Source organism: Galeopterus variegatus, unplaced genomic scaffold (assembly GCF_000696425.1).
Source record: "Galeopterus variegatus unplaced genomic scaffold, G_variegatus-3.0.2 Scaffold1536, whole genome shotgun sequence".
Lineage (NCBI taxonomy): Eukaryota > Metazoa > Chordata > Mammalia > Dermoptera > Cynocephalidae > Galeopterus > Galeopterus variegatus.
In genome coordinates, this window is record NW_007727647.1 from 220,950 (window position 1) to 241,274 (window position 20,325).

Here is a 20,325-nt window from a genome sequence, read left to right on the forward strand (position 1 = left end):
AGCCCAATATTTAATTTGTTCAATGGATAATGAACTCTGTTCTTCACTGAGCCCTAGAAACACACATTCCTTAATTGTGGGTGAGAGAAACTTTCCCTCAGGTTGGGAGAACAATAAGGGACCATGGTTCCTTCTTACTGAGAATTTCTGAGGATAAATAAAGAGGTTAATGACAACGATCGCTATTCTTTTAGAGAGCTTACATTGTTAGGTTACAGTGATGCTTAGTATCACATGTAGTATCTCATTTAACTCCTCCTGCAACTTCCATGGATGATTTAATTAATACATTTTCCTGAGCAGGAAATAAAGGCTCAGAAACGTTAGGTCATTTGCACTAGGTCACACAACTAGAAAGTGACAGAACTGTAGTTCAAGTCCCTGTTTCTTCCCCTGCAACTTACATTATGGCTCTGGAGAATGCAGAGAATTGTTTCTCTCCCTCTTCTGGGATTAGGAGAAAATCTCTCTTGAACCCTACCCTTAAAAATAGTCATATGCGGCTCTGAATTTGGACTAAGATTGGTCCTGGGCAGTTTTGTTGGGATGACCCTCCCAGTAGCAAATGACCTTGCAATGAGGTACCTCCTACTTGCCTACATCAACCTGCTATTATTATTATACCTCTTCAAACTATGCATCCTCTTCTCAATCCAGCATTTTGTTACACTGTGGTTCCTATTTGTGCAAATGAATGCATTCATTCATTCATTCGTTCATTTTACAGTTATTTATTTTTTATCACCTATCATATTTACCACCTGCCATGTATCACACCTTGTTGTAGGGGATGAATAAAGGAAGAAATTTTGCCAAATCAAAGGGCAGCTCTGATCCCATTATAGTGTACAACTTCTCTGAAAATAGGATTATTGATAATAGATTGATATCCAGCAATAGCAGTTCAACAATGTTAATTCCTTAGCATTACTGATGTGACATTATAACTGAAGACATTATTTTGGGGAGAATAAAATATTACCATCAGCTGTTAATTTTGTTCAAAAGATAATCTTTCTTACTTGGGAAAAGATCTGAAAAGTGGGTAGTCAGCTATGGAGTCCTTTTAAAATCAATCAGCAAATTTTTGAATGTCTAATATATGCAAAACACTGTGCTAGGTGCTCCACAAGGTGCAGGCTTGACTCTTTTCTCCTTTTCTTCTATTTACTCTCCTCCTCAATGACCTTGCCTCTCATAGCATATATTCAGATAAATCCCAAATCTGCCAAATCCAATACTTATCTTCTCCTAAACTCCAGGACTGCATTTCCAAATGCTACCAGATATCATAATAATACCCAAAAGTCAACATGTCAAGAAAGCAATATATTTTCCTATCATAGAGGTATTATTTTATGAGAGGATTTGGAGAGGAAAAGGCTAGTGGGATCAGGATGAACATTTTAAATAGTTTATTTTAGTAATCCGACCTTGAAGTACATAAAGTTTGAGCTTGAATGGTGAGCATAGAAATTAAGGGACAATTCTAAGAAATTCTTCAGATTAACATATTGGCCACAATTGATATTAAAGAACAGTGTGTTTGCCATGATTTGAGTATTACTCCAAGATTTGGAATCTTATTAATGAGAAGATAATAGTGTCTTTGTTAGTAGTAAGATGTACTATTTGGCATCTGAGAAGATAGTCAACTAAATTCACTTAAATGCTAATAAAATTATTTTGATAACAGCCAAGCAATTTTTTTTATTAGTGGAGATGGTACCTTTTACTCCACCTTCCCACAACCCAAGATAGAGACTGAAAAAGAAGGACAAAATGTTTATGAATCATTTATTTGGCTCCTGTCTAATTATTAAAACAAGATTGCTTTACAGGAATTTCCCCTAATTTACAGATGGGGAAACTGAAGACCAGCAAATTAGGGAGACTTTTCACAAAATCAGACCACGTGAAAGCTTCTGGAATAAGTTATGTTTGATTGAAGTTGCTACTAAACTGTATCCCACTTGCCCCTGTTGCCTTAGTTCCTGATTAGCTTACTGGAGTGTAAGTAGCAGTGGATCAGGGGAAGCAAATTCATCTACCCTTATTTTCTGAAACAAAACAATCAAATAATAAACCACACCAAATCAGCACCTTGTTCTGCCTTTATTAACACCAACATTGTTCTACCTCACAACAGACTTAAAATCTTAGAGCCATCTTTGACTTTCTTTCCCCATATCTGGCCAGTTGCTAAGTCCTGTTGATTCTTCCTTGATTCTCCCTCTTGTATCCATTGCTTCCTTTTTCTTCCTGCTGTCAACATCCTAACTCATTACTGTTTCTCAGGCCATTATGATAACTTAATTGATGGTCTCCCTGCCACTAATCTCTTCTTCAACCAATTATAATTACTGCTCCTAATAAGATTCAAGAGGCAGTGTGGTGTAGTGGTGGAGTCTGTCATGCCTGAGTTCACATCTCCAGGTCTCCAACATACAATTTGACTTTGCAAGTTACTTAGTATTTCTGTGCTTCACTTTTCTCATCTTTAGAATGAGAGTGATGATAGTAACCTTTTCCTAGAATTGTTTTGAGAATCAAATCAGTTAATACATAGTACATATATAGAAAAATGTCTGGCATAAAGTACTCAATAAATGTTAATCGCTATGATTATTGTTACTATTTTTATTAAAGTATACTTTTGGCCATATTATTTCAGTTGGAGCTGGTATTTAAAAAAAGAAAAAAAAAGATTCAATGCGTGTCTTTGAGTCTGTAGGCCAAAGATTTAAATACAGAAATACAAAGCCCAGAAAGGATAAAAATATGAATAAAGATTCATGGTATTAGAATTGAAGCAAGACTAAAAGCCCCTGTATGCCTAAGGTTTACATTCCATGTCGATCTGGGACTGAGGACACTCTTGTGAACTGGGCCCCTACAAACCTTGCAAAGCATGGCCAGGAGGGCAGCTACACAGTGACTAGCAGCCAGTCAAAGTAGCTCTATGGCTTTTTTAGCCATCAGGGAGAGTAAAAATCTACCCCCAAAGCACACAAAATAATAGAAAACATGCTTCTGTGCTAATGATGGCCAGCTGCCAATACAAGGAAAGGAAAAATAATGTGGGGAGGGATTTGGAGACAGTGGTAGAGGCAGAAGTGAAAGCAGAAAATTATGTACAGAAACTTAAGAGAGATTCCCACACAAACATACCCACAGAGACCTGCACATTCCTGGAGAAATACTTTGATGTGCTTAGCTTCCAATTTCGTGGACTTTACCTGGACTCTTTAGATACTTTGGTCCAAATTCTGCCCCTAGGTATATACATCTTATATGCCTAACCTGTAAATCTTATTCTCACACCATTCCTCTCTCTCCCTGTTCCTTTTGGCCTCGGTTCCATGTGTGCTTATTTAGATACACACACACACACACAGACACACACACACACTTCCATTTGTATTCTCTCTACTGTGAAACCTTCACTAAACATGGTAGTCATTAGAATTTAAAGTTTTTTTTTCTCCTAGCAAACATTCCAGAACTTAATTTGTGTCTAAAATCATGTGCTGGTTTTATCACCAGCTATAGTTTTCAAGTGTCTGTGTTATGAGTTTCAGGGTATATTTTAAGCTTTTTGTGAATAGTGATGTGTCTTATACTTGGCATGTGAGTACTGAAGAAACAAGAGGACAATTTGTATAATAATACCCTGACCATGTAAAAAAGCTAGTCATAAGTGATGAGATCTTCATAAATATAGTAACAAGTGGATATTTCATGTATACTTTTATATATCTGCCTGTAAAAACCATGAAAGCATATAGAAGAAGTAGTAGAAGGCCAAGGTTCACATCTGGAGATGCAGATGTCCATTATTAATAGGCAAGTTAATTTCAAAGAAGAAAATAATGGATTATACCTTTCTTCTATATTAGAGCAGATATGGTCTACCCAACATTTCATTTGCTTTTTGAAGGGTGCTTTGTGGTTTAAAGACTTTTGTTTATATTGTAAATTTATTTTCATGGTATCTGCAGATAACTCAGTGTCTCATCTGTATTTGGCATTTGTATTTAAGAAAGTAAGCTATACATGCAAAACCAAATATAATTAGGATTGTTTATAATTTCTTTTCATTGTGAGTATGTGTATGTTCGTGTGTGTGTGTGTGTGTGTGTACCCTATCCCCATCTCTCTCCCAGAATTCATTTGGTAAATGAAAACTACTTAAATAATTTGGAACTACAGGAAATTAAAAACTAAAAGTAATTATTATCATATGAGCTATACCAAAGGGAATATAGAATGTGCACCAACACTATGAAACAAGTAATTGAAACCAAAGTTGAACTGTTTTGAAAAAAATATATAGATTTCTTGAATAATGTACTTGAAAGTAAGTTCATGTGATTTCACTTTAACCTAATTATTTAACATCAACATCTGTCAAGTAGGTGAAATTCTTTAGAGTATATATAAATATTTCATATATTTTATGAATAGAAATCATAGGTTTAAAAATTATTAAATGCTCAATCAGAGCTAGTCCTCTCATTTCAAACAGCATAGTAATAGGTAATTTCTTAGGAAATGTTCCGCTTACATTTTCTGTCATCATGTACATCTTTTATCTGTGGCCTAACTATTCACTCAACTCAATTTCATATTTATAAATTTTTCTAGTTCACCTCAGGGACAGATTTGACAGTTTGAATGCTATTGATGGCTAATGGTTATGCAATTAACATATAGCAACTGTTCAGTCTCAATAATATTTTATTAATGCCATAAGGATAGTTTAATTTATTTTAAAAAAACTGAACAGCCAACTGTTTTTTAAACTTTGATAAAATAGTATTTTGGAAAGTAAAAAAAACAAACAAAAATAATATTTTTTATTTATTTTTTTTGGCAGCTGGCTGGTACTAGAACTGAACCTTTAGACCTTGGAGTTACAAGGCTGTGCTTTAACAAACTGAGCTAACCAGCCAGCCAAAAATAATATTTTTTAAAACTTAGAGAGAATTTACTTTATGCAGGAATTTTACAGTATTGTCTATGAAATTATTCTCGCTAAAGAGATAAAATAACAGGCTTTAAACGTATGTTTTCATGGAGCATTCCTTATCTTGCAGATGAGCTCAGTGAAAATGTTACAGCCTCGTCTCAATAGCATTCTTTTCAAGCTCACGTTTGAAGAACACGTAAACAACATCAAACCAAGCATCATAGCAGTAACTCTTGCCTGTGAAGAACTGAAGAAAAGTGAAAGCTTTAGCAAACTTTTAGAGTTAGTTCTTTTGGTTGGAAACTACATGAACTCAGGCTCAAGAAATGCCCAGTCTTTGGGTTTTAAGATCAACTTCCTTTCTAAGGTAAGATGACATTTTATATTGCTACTTTATAACAATCATCTTCTTGTCTATGAGAGAGGGGTTCCTCTAAATGGCACAAAATTGTATGCTTTAAAAGGGTGAATTTTGGGCCAACCCCGTGGCTTACTTGGGAGAGTGCAGCGCTGGGAGCGCAGTGGTGCACCCACCGCGGGTTCGGATACTATATAGGGATGGCCGGTGTGCTCCGTGACTGAGCGCGGTGCAGCCGACACCAAGCCAAGGGTTCCGATCCCCTTACTGCTCACAAAAAAAAAAAAAAAAAAAAAAAAAGGGGGAATTTTATAGTGTGTGAATTATTTGCAAAACAAATAATTTTTAGAAAATCTTATTGCAGTAAAATCCAAAAGAATATGCAGGTTCTTTTGTAGTATAGATAGTACTTAACTCTTGCTGATTAAATCTTACTGAAGTTAATAGACCAAAACATTTTTTGTTTTATAAAATAGATGCAGTATTGTATTTCAGTCCCTTTATACTTATGTCTCTCTCCTTCCCCAAAAAGTATTTGAGGAACTAAATTCAGTCAGGTAAGAAGGCAGAAATTTCTTTTGGAATATACTTTGCTTATGGTCGAATAGTGTTGTGTCATTAAGCTTACGCTGGTTATCTAGTGCATTGTCTAAAAGGTAAAAAAAAAAATCTGGTGATAATCATCTTATTGTTTTGGTTGGGCCATTTCATAGTGTTATTTTGAGACTGAGTTATTGTGAAAAGTAAACAAAGAAACAAAAAAAAGCCTGAAAATGATTGTATATGTCCATGTCCATTTCTAGGCTAGAGCAAAGCACCTTATTCATGGAAGAGATCTGTTATAGAGAAAAAACTGAACAGACTCTGAGGTGAAGGCCTGCCTGTAAGAAAGCTAGAGACGAAAATAAATCTGAAAACAAGCAATCTATCTTTGACATCTCACCATTCTTTCACATTTTTTTCTGTCACATCTGAAAACATTGCAGAACTTTGGTTAGTTCTTGAAGTATATTAGAACAAAAATCCCAAGTTTAGGAATAGATATAAATTTATTTTCTATTCATGCATTAAGTAGATGTGCATTGTGTATACATAGACTAGCATTTTAACATGTATCAAAAATGATTAGATCCTGGTAGTTCTAACCCAGCTAGAAATAAAAGAAAAACATTTATAGATAATAGGATATATAATGGTATTTTATCTGTTTACTCCTGATATATTTTTGAGGGGTGTAAAGAAAGAGAGCATGGAAAATAGGGAAGATCATCTGGACAGGCTAGATTGTCAAGAAAACATTTTTATTCCTTCATGTGGTATTTGATAATGCCAGAGAGAATAAGACAGTGCTTATAATAATTTGGAATAGCCAGATATATAGGATAAAACTAATTATTTAGAATTTTTTCATTGTATTGCATAAAATATAACCAATACTAATAAAGTCATCTCTTACCAAGATGCTGCTTGGTTGGAGTATATGTTATATGCACGGTGAAGGAATCTAAAAGCATTCTTGGTTGATGATTATAAAAATATTATAAAATAAAATACAAAATCACTAGAAATTTGTATTAGATATCTATCTTACATTCAATTCATATAAAATATATTTTAAACATATTATCTTAATTTAAATAAATGTGTACCTTTATTTTTAAGTGTCTTAATTTCACACTATTCAAATTAATTACAGGAACTGACTTTTTTGAAGCAAGAATGAATAAGTCATTTATACACAGGAACAAAAGATTACATTAATCTCACAGAAGGCTTTTACAGTTACCTCTTATATTTTGGAGAGAGGCTTCTTCTTGTCATCTACCTGTCAAATAAGAGTTCTTCCACACAACACTGATCTGACATCTATCACTAGGGGTATGCTCAAAAGATTCAGCACAAAGATTTTTGCCAACTTCAAATAAAATAAAAAATAATCTTCTGGGAAATACTATCATGTACTAATAGGTGTTCTAAAAGAGAAAGAAGTGAAGGTTCTAAAATATCCCTTCCTCATACTTTTCAGTAGGATTCTTATCTTCTGGGAAATACTTCTAGGGAAATACTTGGCATTAAGAAAGAGAAATATCATATACATGCATGATATTCCCATAATGTCTAGGATTAAAAGGATGTTCCTGGAATGTAAATGTAATGTAGATGTAAATGTCTAAAATGACAGAAATTTATTGAAGTTCATAGAAATAGTTCACTTAGGTCTGTAAACTGTCTGAAACAGAATTAGCTAACTACTGATGTATGATTAGCTAGAATTGCTGTTAAATTTCAGTTGTATCATAAAAGATTACTTGGTTGAATTTTCTCAGTGCTTTTTCTCTTAAAAAATAGCATGGGGAATTTCCCTTGTAGAGCACTTATTATGCTTTTAACATGATACCATTTACTTACCTAAATTTTTCTAATGATAATTTCCTTTCTCAGTGAGTTTGAAACAGTACTTCACTGCTTTTCATAAGAAGCTGTAGAGTATGTTAAAATATTCACTAAACAGGAGCCATGGTATAAGCAGTTAAACTTATCAGTCATGTCTTATAGTAAGCTAATATAAAAAATTCAGATGGTCACAATTGGCTGCTATGATATTTGGGAAGAAAAGGAAAACAGATGGGTTAACCAAAATGTCAAATAACACTAAAGGGTATCATTACTGTAAGTACTACCCTCACCAGAAAATGTTTGTTAATTTGCAGCAGTGAATTATCACTTTGTGAGTCACCAAACCAGTGTGCTGAACTGTAATAAAAATCATTTCAATGAAGATGAGTTCCCAATGTTAGCTTGGCCTGTGCTTGCTGTTGGTTATTAAAATTCTAACCAATAACAAAGCTGCCCTTCAGGGCCATTTGTTACTTTTGTTTTCAGTATGTAATAGCAAGTATAATCTGCATAAGAACAAAAACATTAAAAAATACCGAGCACTCCCTATGCACTAAGATTTGTGGATGTATCAGACAAGGATCTTTGCAAGCAACAGAAAGTGACTCTGCCTGATTCCATCAAAAAAAAAATGGAATTTATTGGAAGGCTTATGAAGTAGCTTAGCCAGAAATTGAGGAAATGCTAAAGAACTTGGCCTTTAAAAGAGCAGCAACTGTGGCAGCTTGGAGAATTCAGATACCAAGAATGAAGGGAAAGTCTTTTCAGGATGTTGCCTTTGGGATATATCAGCTCCAACCATTTTCCTCCTCCTCTCTGTTTGATTTAAATTCTAATTAGAGAGAGAGACTGATTAGCCTAATGCGGATTACAAGAACACACCTTGCACAAAGGAGGGCAAAGAACTTTGATAGCGCTACTAGGACTACCTGCAATGGAAGATTGGTCAGGCCCTGAAGGATGCTGTTACCAAAGGTTGGGGGCATGTGAAGGGATATCAGGCAGATACAAACAAAGACAAAACAAAACAGATGGTCTGTACACCAAGGACAAACAATACAGAAGACATACAGAAACCTCAAGACATTTGTGGCACAGTCGAGTAGACAGGAGATATCCATACAGAACAGTATGTAATGTCACAAGGTATACCATTAATGAATGCAAAAATTAATGGCCATTGAAATTAGCAGGAGTTCAGAGCAGGGAGGAATCTTTGGTGATTGGGCAGCAAAACAGAAGGATCATGAAGGATAGGTAGGATTAGGGTATATGAAGAGGAGAAGCCATGACCTTACAAGAGGAGAACACTGTGTGGGCCGGCCTGGTGGCGCACTGCTACAGTGCGCCACTTGGGAGTGTGGCGGCGCTCCCACCGAGGGTTCGGATCTCACATACAGACCGGTTCCCGCGAGGGGCAGACGCAGCACCGAGGGTTGCGATCCCGTTGCCGGTCCCGGTCTGGTACAGGCGTGACACTGAGGGTTGCGGTCCGTTGCCGGACACGAAAAAAGACAAAAAGGAAAAAAGAAAAAAAAAAAAGAGGAGAACACTGTGTGGGCCGGCCTGGTGGCGCACTGCTACAGTGCGCCACTTGGGAGTGTGGCGGCGCTCCCACCGAGGGTTCGGATCTCACATACAGACCGGTTCCCGCGAGGGGCAGACGCAGCACCGAGGGTTGCGATCCCGTTGCCGGTCCCGGTCTGGTACAGGCGTGACACTGAGGGTTGCGGTCCGTTGCCGGACACGAAAAAAGACAAAAAGGAAAAAAGAAAAAAAAAAAGAGGAGAACACTGTGAGCTTGGAATCTACATTTTAGCTTCCACTTTGCCAATTACTAGCCAAATTTTTGTGGTGAAATCACTTATCCTCTCTGAACCTCAGTTTCCTTATCTGTAAATGAGGAAATACACTGACCCTTATTTATTTTCATAGGGTGATCTATGTTAGAGTATTTTGAAAAATTACAAAGTTAAATAAATGGTAATAGTTCTTTTTAATGATGATACACAACTAGGAATAATCATGATGTATTTGGAGATGAATTAGAAAACTACACTGACCGGAATATTGGGTTCATGTTGGAAACAAGTGAGTTATTTGTATACCATTTTGAATATTTTGCCTCCATAACTATTTTTTTGAAAATCACTCACAGCCCATTTAATAACTTACAAGAGCCAAAAACCTTTTTTTGGTGTACTTGCAAAAGACATTTTTTTCCTGCCTTGAGTGAATATCTCTTTCACCTGTACCCTGACTTTCTAGTTATTCTAGTTGGACAGAGAGACACAACAAATTATGATGTAGTAGGATGACATGCTTATGTAGAGATGTGAAATATCTTGTAAAAAGACCCTTAGGAAAACGTGTAGGTTGACTGTGAAGAAAATTTTAGATATCTCACTTTAAGTCATTAGGATTAACATGATAATGCAATTGTTCTACTTTTTCTAACATTCATCATTTATGTAGAGTATCTATAACATATAAAGGCCTTATATCCTATAGGCTATCACAGGGCATTAGGGACAGAGTATTATAGGCATCACCCCAAATATACAAAGGAAAATATCCTTCTCCCTATAGAAGTTGTAAGAAGGGAATTAAAATAGGTTCAGCTTCATTGTGTACTTACGTGATATGTATTGAAAAGTGACTGCTGTCTACGGCAGTAAAATTTGGAAACGTAATCTAAGAGAAAATGTAAAAAGTGCTAAGAAAAAAGTTGTATGTAAGTACTCCAAAAATTTCATGGTGTCTAATCATTTTTAGCTAAAATAATGTGGATCGTGTTCCTATAAAAATAGAATCTTAGCGTAAGAAGACATCTAGTCTAGCCTCTTCCATCTACAGTGAAAAATCTGACTTTCAGAGAAGTGAAATACTTTGGTGAGCTTGGGCTGCCATAACAGAATACCACAGACTGGGTAGCCTAAACAACAGAAATTTATTTTTTTCACAGTTTTGAGAACTAGAAGTTTAAGATTAAGGTGCCAACAGGGCTGGTTTCTAGTGAGGGCTCTCTCCTTGGATTGTAGACAGCCACTTTTTCGCTATGTCCTCACATGTCCTTTAATTTACTGTTTGATTTCTCTTTCTCCTTCACAAGCTCAGAACTCATCAAATTTGGATGTATATTTTATTCTACATTATATCGCCTGTGTCTATTGTATACGAAGCCCTCAATAAATTACTATTGAGTGAAAGACATGCCATTTGACTAAATAAAGGATTTGTTGTTAATATTCAAGCTAAAGTGTTAACTTGCTTTTTAAGTAAGAGAATTTGTTCCTCACAGATATAAAGGGTTTTTTTTTTTTTTTTTACCAGCACAACTACTGAATATGTAATTGTAAGGTTTTGTTATGGCTTATTTGTAAAGACATAAAAATGTATTGCTATAAATCTAAACCAGCAACTCACCCTCAAATATGGGTTAATAAATAAATTAATATGGGACTATTAATTTAAAGCCAAAGAAAATAACCTCTATCGGATGTACTGAAGGGGAACCTGGCAAAGATCAATAAATCCTGGTCAACAGTCCACACACTTGGTTGCGTGCATTTTTATAGTTCATAAAGTGTTTTCCTTGTGATTCAGGGAGGTTAAGTATTATTAAACCTATTTTGCAAATTAGAAAACTTGATAAAATAAAATAAAATAAAATAAAATAAAATAAAGAAAACTAAAGCCCAGTGAGGTTACACAATTTTTCCAAGATTAGGAAGCTGGTAAATGTCCAACGCAGGGCTGAAATCTAGGTTTTTTTGTGTTCAAAACAGTGCAGCACCCTGCCTCTCCTTGCATTGTAGCAGAATGTTTGCTTGCATGTGGCTCATTTTTAGGAAATACTATGGGACCATCTCTGTCACATTCGGAATTCTGAAAATGGGGAAAATCAGGGATTTTTTTGGCTCTTTGGCAGTTTATGAAATTTGGAATCTTTTTTTATTTAAATTCAATTGCAAGTAGTCGTGGGCATATTAATAGAAGGTTTCTCTTCTCATAATAGATTTTAATGTATCCGGGCAGCAGAGCCTATATATTTGTAATAAAATAGTACCTAATCATCTGAATAATTATAGAGCTATCACTTAGCATTGTATTGACTCTCAGAGCATGTCTGTTTTGTGTAGGCAAGGTTGACTGCTGTTCTCGAAATTTTACAAATGAGGATTTGCTCTCCAGAGAGATGGCTTACCTAGAATCACTCAGTGACAAACACACAGTTAGGATCCACCTTTTCCTGGGACTCAACAAACTATTGCAGTGGGTCATGCTGTTTGTAGAATTTGCATTGGCTCTTTTGCTTCTCTGAAATATGCTTTTTTTCTATCAGACAATGTTTAACATTATTTGAATATGGGGAAGATGTGGTTGATATTTGCTGAGAAGAAAATGACTTTGAGGGTTATAATTTGTCTTGAAAAACTTCTGTGAAAGGGAAGATTAGGCTCTCAATCAAGTACGGAGTGGGATGAAATGTTAGATCCTCTTTCCAAACTTTCCTTTTTCTTCCTGTGGGTCCTTTAAACTTTCCATTCTGTGGGGCTATTTGCAGCAAAGAATTCTGATCATTTGGTGATCTCTCCAAGTCACTGGTTAGTAATTGGTGATATAAGAGCCAAAATTACAGCAAAATGCAAAGGAACTCAGTCATGGTATTTTGCATTTAAAAATGGCATCGTATAATATAATGACACACTGTACCATTTGTTTATAATTCATGACCAGTGGACACAAACATTTCAATTTAAGGGTCTGTCTGTGTGTCATTATATTACATTGAAACAAGTACATTCACCATAGTTTAGATCTTTGAAATAACTAAGCACCATAGAATGATACAGGGACAGGATATCATTCTTAATTTTAAGTAGTTTCCTTTGTTCAACTTATGTGATGGTTGACCTTTATTTAAGGCCATTGTATTTTATTGTATTGTGCTTAGTTGGCTCAAATCATTGAGAACCGCTGAACAATTTCTTGAGTTTCAAGATAAATGTTATACCATTTTGTGGCACTATGCCAGTAGTGACATTCTCCATTTAGTTATTATAACTGTGTCATGGGTTTTTGTTTCCTGCAGTTTTTCATGTAAATCAGTAAACCAAAATTTATAATTTTTAAAACAGCAGTCATTAGTATTCCTTAAGTCAGTAAGTCCAAAAATGTTTAAATTTATTGAACACTAAATTTATTTTTTTAAGGAAACAATTCTCAGTAAGGTCTTTTAATTCCCATATGTTACTCATTATATATCCTAAAGCACATACTATTAATGTGTACATATGGACTTGTGCATGTAGGCAAATGATAGCAGTAAAATATTGCTTCAGTCTTCTGATTTCTCCAGTAATAAAGATACGTGTATACTGGCTCAGAAATCTCATCCAGCATCCTCACCTGTAATGTCCTTCATGCCATCTAAAATCAGAAAAGAACACAGGCCACTTTTTCTAAATTTATCTTCTTTAAAAATGCAGACCTCCAAAAGTTGGAAGCAAACAATCATGACTCTTTGATTTTGTAATCCTGTGAATACACTACCATGTGCTTTGAAGATTGTTCTTCAGTTAGAAAGTCAGCCCTTTCCCCACTTTTGTGATGCAGGGTTCCTGGTCTCCTTATCTTTCTATATAGTATAGTGGTACGTATACAAATTGACTGCTTAAGTAGAAAGAAAACTTGATGAAGGTAGTGTTTGTGTCTGTCATTAGAGGTGCCTTCTAAAATGGTAATCTCCATTTTTACAAATGGTCACACATTTTCTAGATTTAGGTTAATGTGGAGGTGCTTTATATCTTATTCTGTGTACCTCATATTAAGAAATTGAGATGGGAGAAAAGACCAACTTCGTGATAAGCCAGTCACAGCAGGGTAAAGTTATATGAGCAAAAAAACAAATAACCCAATTAAAAAATGGGCAAAGGAGCTGAATAGGCATTTCTCGAAGGAAGATATACGAATGGCCAACAGACACTTGAAAAAATGCTCAACACCACTCAGCATTTGGGAAATGCAAATCAAAACCACACTGAGATGCCATCTCACTCCAGTTAGGATGGCTAATATCCAAAAAAGAAAGAGAATGATAAATGCTAGGAAGGTTGCAGAGAAAAAGAAACTCTCATATGCTATTGGTGGGACTGCAAAATGGTGCAGCCTTTATGGAAAATGACATGGAGGTTCCTCAAACAATTACAGATCTACCATACAACCCAGCTATTCCACTGCTAGGAATATACCCAGAGGAATGGAGATCATCATGTTGAAGAGATACCTGTACTCCCATATTTATTGCAGCACTATTTACAATAGCCAAGAGTTGGAACCAGCCCAAATGTCCATCACCAGATGAGTGGATAAGGAAACTGTGATATATCTACACAGTGGAATACTACTCTACTATAAAAAAGAATGAAATACTACCAATCGCAACAACTGGGTGGACTTAGAGAAAATTATATTAAGTGAAACAAGTCAGGCACGGAAAGAGAAATACCACATGTTCTTACTTATTTGTGAGAGCTAAAAATAAATAAATAAATATACAAACAAAGGGGGGTGGAGAAGACACAACAATCACAACAACTCCTTGAACTTGTTAAGTAAGACGAGTGAACAGATATGATGTAGTTGGGTGGGGGAGGGAGGGGGAGAAAGAGGAACAGGTAAAGGGACACAAAAATCAACTACAGTGTATATTGAGAAGTTAAAATAAAAAAGTAAAGTTATATGATCATGTCAGGCACAGGAATTAACAAGGTTTATAGATTACTTCTTCAAATTGGTATAATAATGAAAGGGTATGTCTGAGAATATCTTTTTTGAAAACTTTAGCTCTGATTTAAAGAAGCTAACTCACACCTTTATTCTCTTCCTTGCCTCTAAAAATATAGAGGTCCCATGAGCTTATTTAAAGATTTTTTTTCTAAGTTGAAATATTCATTAATTTACATTCATTGGTGCAAATTAGTCAGCTAATACTTTAAATGTAACACTTGTTTGTTGTCTCACAATTTGATTACATCTGTTTAGATATTGTCACATTTATAGCACCATAGTTTAGGTTGTGTGAAAACTTCATTATACTTCTGAATTTTGAACTTATTAAATTCTCTAGAGAACAGTAGTTTGTAAATGTAATTTAGTTGATGCAGACTTGATTAGTATTCCTTGTCAATACTAACTACTTCGGAGACTCGTATTTTTTTTTCTGTTATACTTATTATGTTCTGGCACTTACGTACACACACACACACACACACACACACACACACACACACACACACACACACACACACACACACACACAACCCTTAACTGTGATGATTAATATTGTGAAACCTATATCTCTTAGTGTAACTTGTGCGTTACAGTTATAACTGCTTTGTAGATGTCTAGGTAATTCGCTGTGAGGGGTATATATATGTATATACGACACATTTGCCTTGTGTACTAGTTATTGTAATCCCCTATGCAAACACATGACCTTTTTGATATGGAAGAGATTCCAGTTTTTAATAGCTTTGTATTAGGGGAAGGACCAAGGAAAATGAATTAAAACCCAAAAATGGTGTGTGTGTGCACATGGGTGTGGAGTGAGAGTGACAGAGAGAGGCAAACAGAGACAGAGAGACTGAGAGACAGAGTGAGAGAGAAGGAGAATGAAAGAGTGAGAAGAATTGGGTGGTTTTCAGAATTGTATAATCGGAAACAGGACTAAGTTAAACGTTTCTTCTTATACATAAATTAACAGACTTGTAAACTGAAAAGTAACAGTTGACAGATAATAAGTATTAAAAAGCCAACAATATATAATTGTATATAGAACTATAGTGATGGGTGTAATTTGTTTTCTATAGAGTACTCATGTATGGCTTAGGTTTTGACTCATTAAATACAGACACGTTTTAAGGAAACAAAAAATGAATACAGCTGTATTTCCTTTTAATTTAAAATAAATGTTATCCTCATATACTGATACAAAAAGCACATTCAAAATAACACTGTGCCATCACTGTACTTGTTGAAGTTACTGTGACTTAGACAATCATGTATATCGTTAACGGTTCTGTTGGACAGTCTAGCTGGTAGAGATGAATAACTCTCTAGTTTACAAATATACTTTTTTTAGTTCTTGATGAGTTCCCCATATATCAGTGATGGCAATAAACATTTTCAGCACTGGAGCAAACAAAAAAAAAATGATGATTTATGGGACTAGCTGTAGGTCTTCCTTGGTTCACCACTAAGACCATTTCCATAGAGGATTTAAATGAACCCAGCTGGCTTAGTATTCTGTGAATTGCTGTAGTCATTTTCTGAGTTTAATCTTATGACTGATTTTGTAATTCTCACAGTGGGGGAAAGTTGACAACATGAACAGCATTTAGTGAATATAATTAGTAAGTTTGGAAACAAATAGCTTTTTATTCTATAAAAGCTCTGTTCAAAGGAGATTTCGACCCTGTATGAGACTGTTGTTCAAAATGTGTGGCTACTGTGACTGAATGTTACCAGTCATCATACAAACTGGTTGTCCTGTCAACCGAAGCCATCCTAATGCAGGCAGTGCACAACCTTAACAAGGAGAGCTGAGGACCATGGAAGGAGGTTTATAAAGTGGCAGTTAGGACTAAAATAAAGCTCTGTGGTAATTTTAGTGATTCTAAAAATTATTTATATGCACTTAATTCCTTTTTAGTTAGTACTGGGGCAGCAAGTTGGCTACATTTTTTGAGCCTTTACTCTCTGTGGAACCCTGTGCTAGATGTTTTGCAGGGATAAAGAAAAATAAAACATACGTCTCCAGTCCTTGAAGAGCTTATGAGCTAGTTGCCAGATATAGAACATTGCAATACTAAAGCAAGAGACAGAGAGACGTGTGTGTGGGGAGAGGTGAATGGATTTTATATAATTGCACACATGAAAAATAAATTATGTTGCTCATAAACACTGGCTAACTACAAGACAATAAAGTACTCTGTTAGACGATGCCTCACACTGTAAGCTTCTCCATTCCTTTGCAAAGGAAAAGAACATTACAGACCCCATTCACCACATGTACTTTGCTCCTCTCCCCCAGTCTCTTCAGTTTTGCTTTTCCTGACTTCTATCATGGGGACAAGCACAAAGCCTTGCTGTTCATGCTTTTCTATTCTTTTCTTTCTTTTTTTCATTTTAAATCTAGATTCTCAGAATACTCTCCTCCCTTTTATGCTACAATGAGCGTATCGTTAAAACGGCTTCTCAAGTTCCTACCTATTTTCTCTATATAATTAAGTGTTAGTATTTTTTAAATTTTAGATAAAAATAATCAGTGCCTGTTCAAAAACAGTAATGGTACTGTTGTATGACTGTTATATGTCCGCACTCCTCCTGATTCACTAATTAGGCACAAAAACTAAATAATATTTCTTTTAGCAGAAGGATGTCATGAGATTTTCTAGAGAAGTTAAATAAGAATAAAGAAAGTTGCTATTTAGTGCTCAGTATGAGGGATCACTCTAGGATTCAAGCAACCTGGTATGAGGAGACATGTAAGCTATTCAGAGGCTGACTGTTTAGAGAAAGGAGCTCAATCTTCAAATTGAAGCAAGCAGCTAGATACACGTATTAAAACAGAATACAGCTGTCCCTGGTATCTGCAGAGGATTGGTTCCAGGACACACCATGGATACCCAAATCCACACCCAAATCCCTAATATAAAATGGTGTAGTATTTGCATATAATTTACACAATCCTCCTGTATACTTTAAATTATCTCTAGATTACTTAGAATACCTAATCCAATGCCTACACATCACTTCATTTGTGTGGATTCAAAGTAGAACTCAGCACACAGCAAATTCTACTTTTGCTTTTTGGAACTTTGTGGAATTTTTTTCTCTGAGTATTTTCAATCTGTGGTAAGTTGAATCCACTGATGCAGAATCCATGGATATGGAGGGCCAACTGTACATTACTTGGAAACCTGTGCTGAGGGAAATGGAAAGTATTGTAAGCTGTATTCAAAGACTTGGGGAAAGATGAAGATGCTTAATTACAAGGATTTTTCAATCAATCAGTGCCTGGCCTTTAAGATCCCTTATGCTTCCAAATTTCAGCTCTCATGAAGTGTATGAGAAAGGTGAGGGTACTCGTTGGCTTCTTAAAGCATCTCCTGAGGATATTTGTTTGTTATGTTGTTATTTTATCAGGAGTAAAATGTGTTCATGGTCAAGAGAGACTTGAATCTAACCTATAATTTCTTAAAGTAACTTTACTAAGGTATAATTGACATATATTAAAATCTACTCATTTTAGGTGTGCAGTTTGATGACTTTGGTATTTGCATACAGCTTGGAACCCCCACCACAATCAACCAGTGTAGTTTCCTCACGCTCCTGTGCAGTCAATCCCCATTTCCAGCTGTAAACAACTACTTATTTTCTTTTAATCACCATAGTTCTGCCTTCATATGAATGGAATTATACAGTAATGGTGTCTTCGTGTTATTTTGTATTGGGTGTGACTTCTTTTACTTAGTATAATGTGTTGCATGTATTGGTAGTTTATTTTTATGGCCAAGTAGTATTCCATTGTGTGCCTGTACCACATTTTGTTTATCCATTCATCAGTTGATGGACATTTGGTTTGTTTCTACTTCTTGGCTATTATAAATAATGTTGGTATCAACATTTATGGACAAACATAAATTCATTTACCTTAGGTAAATACCTAAGAGTGGGAATCCTGGGTCATAGGGAAAGTATAGGTTTAATTTTTAAAAATACAGTTTTCCAAAGTGTCTGTACCATTTTGTATTCATACTTATGATTTAATTAAACCAAAATGGTATACCACTTTATACCCATGAGATTGGCAAACATTTAAAATTCTGATAATATCAAGTGGAGGTAAGATTAAGGTACAAAGGAAACTACTGGTGAGACTATAACTTGGTATATCCATTTTGGAAAACAATTTGGTGCTATCTAGAAATGTGGAAGATACAGTACCCAGAAATGCCACTCCTAGCATATTCTGTAGGTAAACTTTTATGTAAGGACTCTGGAGACATATACAAGAGTGATCACATCATCAAAGGATACTATCAACAGAGTAAAAAGGCAACCCACAGAATGGGAGAAGATATTCGTAAACCATTTATTGGATAAGAGATTAATATCCAGAATATGTAAAGAACTCCTGCAACTCAACAACTATAAAACAAGCAACTGAGTTAAAAAATGGGCACAAGATTTTAATAGATATTTCTCCAAAGAAGATATACAGATGTCTAGTGAGCATATGAAAAGATGTTCAACATCATAATAATCAAGGAAATACCAATCAAAACCATAACGAGATATCATTTCACACCCATCAGGATGGCTACTACCAAAAATAAAAACAAAAAAGCAGAAAATGACAAGAATTGGCAAAGATGTGGAGAAACTGGAGCCTTTGTGCATTACTGGTGGGAATGTAAAATCATGCAGCTGCTGTAGGAAACAGTATGGCTGTTGTTACAAAAAATTAAATATAGAACTACTGTATGATCCAGAAATTCCACTTCTGGGTATATACATAGATGAGCCTTGAAGATGTAATGCTAAGTGAAATAAGCCAGACAAAGGACAAAGACTGTATGATTCCACTTACATGAGATATCTAGAATAGTCAAATTCATAGAGACAAAAAGTAGAGTAGTGGTTTGCAGGGGTTGTGAGGGGAGTTAGTGTTTAACGGATACAGTTTCAGTATGGGATGATGAAAAGTTTCTAGAAATGGATAGTGGTGATTGTTACACAACAGTATGAATGTACTGAATGCCACAGAACTGTGCACTTAAAAATGGTTAAAACACTAAATTTATTTTATGTATATTTTGTTACAATAAAAAGGAATGTTCACAGCATCATTACCTGTAATATCATAAATAATGATTCTCACACAAAAAAAACATGGAACAAATAATGGAAATGTTCAATAGGAGAATATAACCAAAATCTGTTATACAGTATTCATTTGTCATACAGTATTCAATAGACAGCAGTGAAAATGAATGACTGTAACTAGAAGCATCAACATAGTTAAGTAACTCACTCCTAAACAGCCACTTCTCAATGCTGTATTCTAGTTATGCTTTCTCAGCATAGCATGCCGTGGACCTTCGAAGTTGTTCTTAAATAGCTAAAACCACTAATGTTAAACCTTCAAATGCCATTTATTTACAGTATATATACATAGCAAATCAGTTTTATGCACCCTTCTGGTGGTGATGATAAACTTTGAAGCTATGTACAGGGGGAAAAAAAAAAACTTATTCCACCCACTTTCAAACCTTATACATATAAAACAGTTTGGTTAATTAAAATGCTCAGGACAATAAAAGCTAAAAGTTTTAGTTAAATGTTTAAACCATGTCTGAGAAGAAAATCATTAACGTCATACTTGTAACTTGTTTCTATACCAATTTAAAATAATTTGATTTTTGTTAAAACTATCCACAGAAGAATTTCTATTTGGTAAGCCTACTGTGGATGGGTTGATTAATTGAAAGCCCTTGAAAGTACCAGACCAGCTTTTCATTGTAAAGTA

At 35.2% G+C, this 20,325-nt stretch overlaps 1 protein-coding gene across 1 annotated transcript in view; it reads left to right on the plus strand.

Annotated features, from left to right (window-relative positions):
* The window catches only part of DIAPH2 (diaphanous-related formin 2), a gene marked incomplete at its 5' end in the record, with an annotated part of 376,543 nt that overhangs the window by 216,912 nt on the left and 139,306 nt on the right, over positions 1-20,325 (plus strand). Inside the window, one exon of the mRNA XM_008577556.1 lies at positions 5,100-5,339. Within this exon, the coding sequence (XP_008575778.1) occupies positions 5,100-5,339 (240 nt within the window). The remainder of the gene's footprint in view (positions 1-5,099; positions 5,340-20,325) is intronic.